General features: G+C 33.9%; 1 protein-coding gene across 2 annotated transcripts in view; it reads left to right on the forward strand.

Moving 5' to 3' along the window:
* EDIL3 (EGF like repeats and discoidin domains 3) overlaps nucleotides 1-5514 on the forward strand; it is a 385268-nt gene extending 379754 nt beyond the window's left edge. For both annotated transcript variants that reach the window (XM_014857045.3, XM_014857047.3), the window contains one exon: nucleotides 2457-5514. In XM_014857045.3, coding sequence (XP_014712531.1) covers nucleotides 2457-2606 — 150 coding nt within the window. In that variant the 3' untranslated portion in view covers nucleotides 2607-5514. The remainder of the gene's footprint in view (nucleotides 1-2456) is intronic.
* Nucleotides 5515-6000: the final 486 nt, after the last annotated feature.

A 6000-nucleotide genomic window follows, 5' to 3' on the forward strand; every position in this document is an offset into this window, starting at 1 on the left:
TCATTACTGAGAGATCTCCAAAAATAATAGTGTATTTTCAGTGCCTTTAGATCATGGTTTGGGTGATTCCACTGTAGATGTGGTTGTTTTCCTGTGGAAATTTTTGTTTTTTAAATTATCCTGTTTTATGAAACTTATGAGCATTCAAATATCTATGACTTTCACACATTCAATCAGAAATGTCACAGTTGTGTGCAGTTTCAGAGCTGATGTAGTTTCTCTAAATGTAATGTCCATTACAAAAAGGTAAGTATAACTAATAATTCAACTACTGCTTCCTGGGTTGATAGTGTCTTATGGAAATTTGTGCTGAAGACCAGCGACCTAAAAGACAAGTGTTTCTTCCTGTATTTCCATCTCAAGAAGTGGGATGACGCTATATTGTACACTATTATAGATCTTTGGACTGTTATAGATCTAGGTGAAAGTTAATGAATTTAAACTCTAATATTTCAAAGATATACATTAAGTTCTCTAGCAGGGCTATGAAATTGGACTTTAGACTCTGTATTAAATCATAACACCACATCTCCGTTAAGCATTTGAATCCAACATCATGTGAGAGAGAATGTCAGGAAACCATAGAATGTACTCTATTTCTGTTGTTGCAATGACGATCTTCTAAAGATTTTTGGTGAGTGTTTGCGTGGTATGTCCTACACACGTGGGCTTTTGCTAACAGAGACACTCTTATTTGGTAACACATTTCAATCCAGAATTAGTTCCTGCTTGGTTAATGCAAGCCAGAGCATTGCTGAGGCGAAAATTCCTATTAAACGAACATGGATTCAGATACGACAGAATGATGAATTCTAGACTTGGCACACAGTTAAGTATTCTCTTGTTTAGCAAATAGTTATTCAAAAATAGCCTTTGAGATATATTTTGTGTCAAACTGAAAATTATTTCCCCACCAGATGGGAATGGCACTTTGCATTTGCCCTCAACCACACCTAATCTTTCCGTGGAAGCAGCAGAAAGGTTATCCCAACGTGTCTGTTGTTTCTGTTAATCAGTGCCATGCTGTCTAATGCTTTAGAGGAGAATATCTTCATTATTTTCTCTTTCCAGGGGACCTTTTTTGGTCATGTGAGACTGAACCAACTTATTCTGGAAGACTATTTTTAAAACTTTCCTTTTAATTTCAGAATGTTCAAAGATGAGGGTTAAATATTCTGTCATGTGATGATAGAGTTTCTTTTTTTTCCCCTGGGGGGAGTTTTATTTTCAGGTCTCCCTTTGGCCGTATAGTCATGTTTTGATCTCAAGCAAGAAAGAAAATTATCTTCCGGTTATAAGATGCCTCATAAAGTTAAAAAGGAAAACCTTGAAGAGATTTTCATTATCCTAGTTGAGCTAAAACAAAAATGCAAATATAAAATAGTTAGAAATGACTTGAATAATAAATGTTCAGAATCTATAGACTAAATAACGATAAAATCTTCAAGACTAAATACTATAAATACATGAATTTCTCCTAAAATAATATATAATTTAATGCCATTTCTATCAGGATCCCAGTGTTTTGATTTTGTTTTGATTTTTCCGAAGCAGCCCCTTCTCAAAGTTATTATAAAGATCTCTTGGGATAAACGTGGCCATAGAAAACTCAAAAAAGCTTTGAAACAAAAGAAGAATGGAGAACAGTCATACAACGCCAACATGTCAGGGCATTATCAGTCACAGTGATCACAGCACTATTGTATGGATCCAAGAATTACTACACAGAGAAGCTGAAAAGAAAACAAAACAAAAAAACGGTAGTTCAAAAACAATATTGATTGGGTTGTCTCTCTTAGGGAGGGGTTAATTTTGTTCTCTGTGTGAGAAGTGAGGAAAAGACACTGTGGTGGAGACTGTCATGCTCATCGAACTTTCACGTGCTCCTCACCATTTCCCAGCCTCCTTTGCAGTTTGGCTGGGATCATATAATTAGTTAAGGTCAATGAGATGTATCTAGAAATGATGTAAGCTGCTTCCATACCTTGTTCTTTAGAACATCCTGCACAATCTAACAGCTCTCTCTCCCCTTGCCCCTTGTGAATGTGGAGGCCACATGTTTGAGCGGATGGCTGTAATTTGCAAGTTGCCTGGATCTCTGAGTCACCCCTTGGAAGAGAGCTCCTTCAGCAAGCTGCCTAACCAACATCAATTTATGATAGAAGCAAAAAATACATATCTGTTGCATTAAAAAAAAAACCCTGATAGGCAGAAAAAGATGATAGATCTGCCTTAGACAACCAATTTTGATCTTATTCAACTCTAAGTTAAGCATTAATTGGCAATTTAATTTTAAAATGGTCATTAAAAAGAAGCTGCAATATATTTTGAAAAAGATGAAATGAATAGTTATCAAATCTCATATTTGGGGAAAATGCTCCAAACAGGAAAATAATAAAAATAATTCCCAAGATAAAGAAGGCTATATGATTGATATTCTTTGCTTTTCTTACTAGGTTTTCCAGGGCAATTTTGACAATGACACCCACAGAAAAAACGTCATCGACCCTCCCATCTATGCACGGCACATCAGAATCCTCCCCTGGTCCTGGTATGGGAGGATCACGCTGCGGTCGGAGCTGCTGGGCTGCAAAGAGGAGGAGTGAGGAGACCCCATGCCCCACAACCTTCCTCTCTATTTTCCTAAAAGTATCTCCATGGAATGAACTGTGCAAAATCTGTAGGAAACTGAATAGAGTTTTTCATGAAAAAGTGCTCAAATTATGGTAGGCCACTGTCTTTTTAAGGAGGTCTAAGCCTGCCTTTTCAATCGTTTAATTTGATTTTTATTGTTTAAATTTCTTAAGTAACATCACATTGTGAATTACTTTTCTCATTGTTTTCTGAATTATTCACACTGGTTGAAATGTATTCGGGAAAGAAAGCAGCATTCTTTTGTTAGCAAGGATAAAAAAATCTCATAGTTATCAAATAAAAGCACGAGTTGATAGAGCCTTTATAATCAGTACTCAGCTAATTCTTATAAAAGACATACTGCAATGTTAGCAATAAGGGGTTTTTTTCCTTCTGTCATGACTCTACATTATCCTCGTTGTTTCCCCGTGTCTACCAGACCTGTCAGTGTTTATAACAGAATTTTGAAGAAGAACCTGTAACATGCAGTACTAACTGATGTTATAATTCTCCTTTTAGCTTCATTATTTCTAATCAGAGACTGTGTGATTTGTTTTTCCTTTTGGCTCTATTCTATAGCCTTCATAGTGTATATTTCCTGAATCAGTCCATATTTTTTCCAATTAAGTTTTCTCCTTTTATTTGCCTAAAAGAACTATCACGCTTGTTCATATATATGGAACATGATTGAATATCAGTAGGTTGATCATGTTTAATATCAGTAGACTTAATCTGCAATTCTATTTTGAAGGACTCTGTAACTATGTAATTTCCAAATACTTCCTTAATAAAGAACCCAATGCTACCATTTTGCAAAATAAACAACAAAATTTTGTTATGTCCCTTTACACTGAAATCTAAATCTTCATTTTGTTGGTATTGACACAGCCTTATCTTTACTTTAAAATAATAGAATAATGAAGTCTTTCTTTGTCTATTTTAAAAAAATTTTTAGCAAACAAATATTAAGATAACACTGCATAGCTTGGCCAAGCATACTCATTATTTTTCTGTTCATCTCTGCATTTCCTGTGAAACTGGAATTTTATTGACATTTGAAACTGGTGGTGGTTTCCCAGGAAAGCACAATGTGTAGTTATTTGTGAGAAGAAAAGTACTTACTAATGACAAAGTAGTAAACCATTTTCAAGATGAAAATTGATTTCTATTTTTTTTGCTTCAAAGGTCCTGAAAAAATAAGCAATTATCATAACAATTTGTTATTGATAATGGTGGTTTCATTGACATGGCTCTCAAATTAAAGCTCATACTGCCTCCATAAAAGTCCTCAACATCTCATTTATGAGCTTTACAAGTATTTAGTTTATAAGGCTTAGACATAGAATTATTGGAGTTTTAAATTACGGGTCCTGGAAAAGTCAGTATGGTATGTGTGCGAAATGTTTGGTCCTGTGCGACACTGCGAAGTTTTTTCCTTTATTATTTGTGCTGCATAACGAAAACCACCTGTTATTGTCCTGTCTGTCCATGTGTTAACAGCATTCCTCAATGATGTATATATGGAGGGGGCTTCAACCATAGTGAAGAATTTAAAGAGAAAGTCAATCATAACGGCATTTTTAAAAAGAGCAAAATTAGGACTGGCTGGCCACATATTTGTCCTATGCCTACTTGCTTTCTACTTCAAGTTCTTATTATGAAATTGTCTATTTGGAGCATCTGAAATGATGATCATTTTTCAGCACCTTCACAAACAAAATTGCTGTGTCCTCAATATTGCCTTTTTTAGATAACTTTAAAATTAGGAATTTAAATATTTTTAATTCACTAAATTTTAAAGTCATGTTACAAATAATCACTTAGGTCCAAAAATATACACACACTTACTGTCTAGCCATTGGCCCTCATTTTTTTAAAGATTTCCTGTCCCACCAAATTGCTGGATATTTTCCTTTGCAGATTATTCATGGTTCTTCATTCTTCACAGAGTATGCTTTAAAAATTATGAGTAACGCTTTGTAATGAGTTCCTTTCTCAAAATTACTAATGGCTTCTTATTATGTTTTGAATTTTATTCTATTGATAGTTTTTTAAACAAATATTTTCAAATGGGGTTTGTTAAAATTATATTTGTTACTTTCTGGAAATACATTGAATGGCTTTCTCTTGCTTGTGCATTTTCTCTCTGCTCTGTATGTTCTTCACCAACATGGCATGACCAATGGGATATTTATTTGTCCCATGATGCCCAAAATTCATGACAATAAAGAGATTCCCACATGTGGAAATGTTAATAATTCTTGTGAAGTAGTATGTAGCTTTTGTGTCACTTGTATCAATGACATCAAAGTGAAGCAAATTTATTTTATTTAAATTCACACTAAAACAACTAAAATCACATAAGCAGAATACACAGAATAATCACTTTGTCTTCACTGTATGGAGAAAGTATCATATGATAATTTTATAATCTATGAAATTAAAATTTTAAACATTTCCATTTTATCTATATTCTACTAAAAGCATTTATCCCAATCACTAATTCTAATTTTAGGGTTGACTTTCTCTTTCTGAATGGCTTCATAAGGATTGGCGTGAATTTTGAAGACTTGGGGTACTAATGATTGTATCTTTGCTAGTCAACAAATTATGAAATAAAATATTCACTGCTGGCGTTTGATGTGTCGGTCAGTACAGAAATGACTAAGACACAAATAACCTTTGCAAACTTTCAAGCTGTGTAATATTCCAATGTTGGGGTTTATTTTCTTTGTATATATACTTAAATCATGTAGGATGTTGTAAAATCAGTATGACCTTGTCTAGTCTTCAAACTTAAAATAAAACTTTTGAAAATCTAGGATATTATTGAAGCGGTTGTAACTAAACACATTTGTAAGAATACACATATTGTCTGAATATGGATGTCCGCTACTCTTCACTACATGCTTGGTTTACTTTTTCTTTGTATGGGACAATTAATCAAATACAGAAAAAAGTAGAAATTACAATATCCTCCAAATATACATTGATATCAGCTAAATGGACCTTTCCAAAATTATTAAAATGTGTGCATTTCTCCTGCTCCTCTTAGCTGTGGAAATTTTATTGGAATGCTAATAATCCAAAGTCTTCTTTTTTGCCTCATGCATATTTAAAGTCTTGTGTTCCAGGAGTGATCTGGCCATTGTTAATCAGATGCTACTGCTATGATTTCTATTGTTTTCTAAGTACGTGATTCTCAGGAGTATAATGAAAAGATCTGGTCAGTAGCAACTAATAACACTGACACTAATAACGTGTTTATCCATGTAACTTCAGCTATTGCTTCAAGAAAATGGTAACACTTGGCTTCTTCACACACCCTGTTTCTAGCCCTCTCATAGTCACTTGTAGAATATTAAG

Source organism: Equus asinus, chromosome 9, assembly GCF_041296235.1.
Source record: "Equus asinus isolate D_3611 breed Donkey chromosome 9, EquAss-T2T_v2, whole genome shotgun sequence".
Taxonomy (NCBI): Eukaryota; Metazoa; Chordata; class Mammalia; order Perissodactyla; family Equidae; genus Equus; species Equus asinus.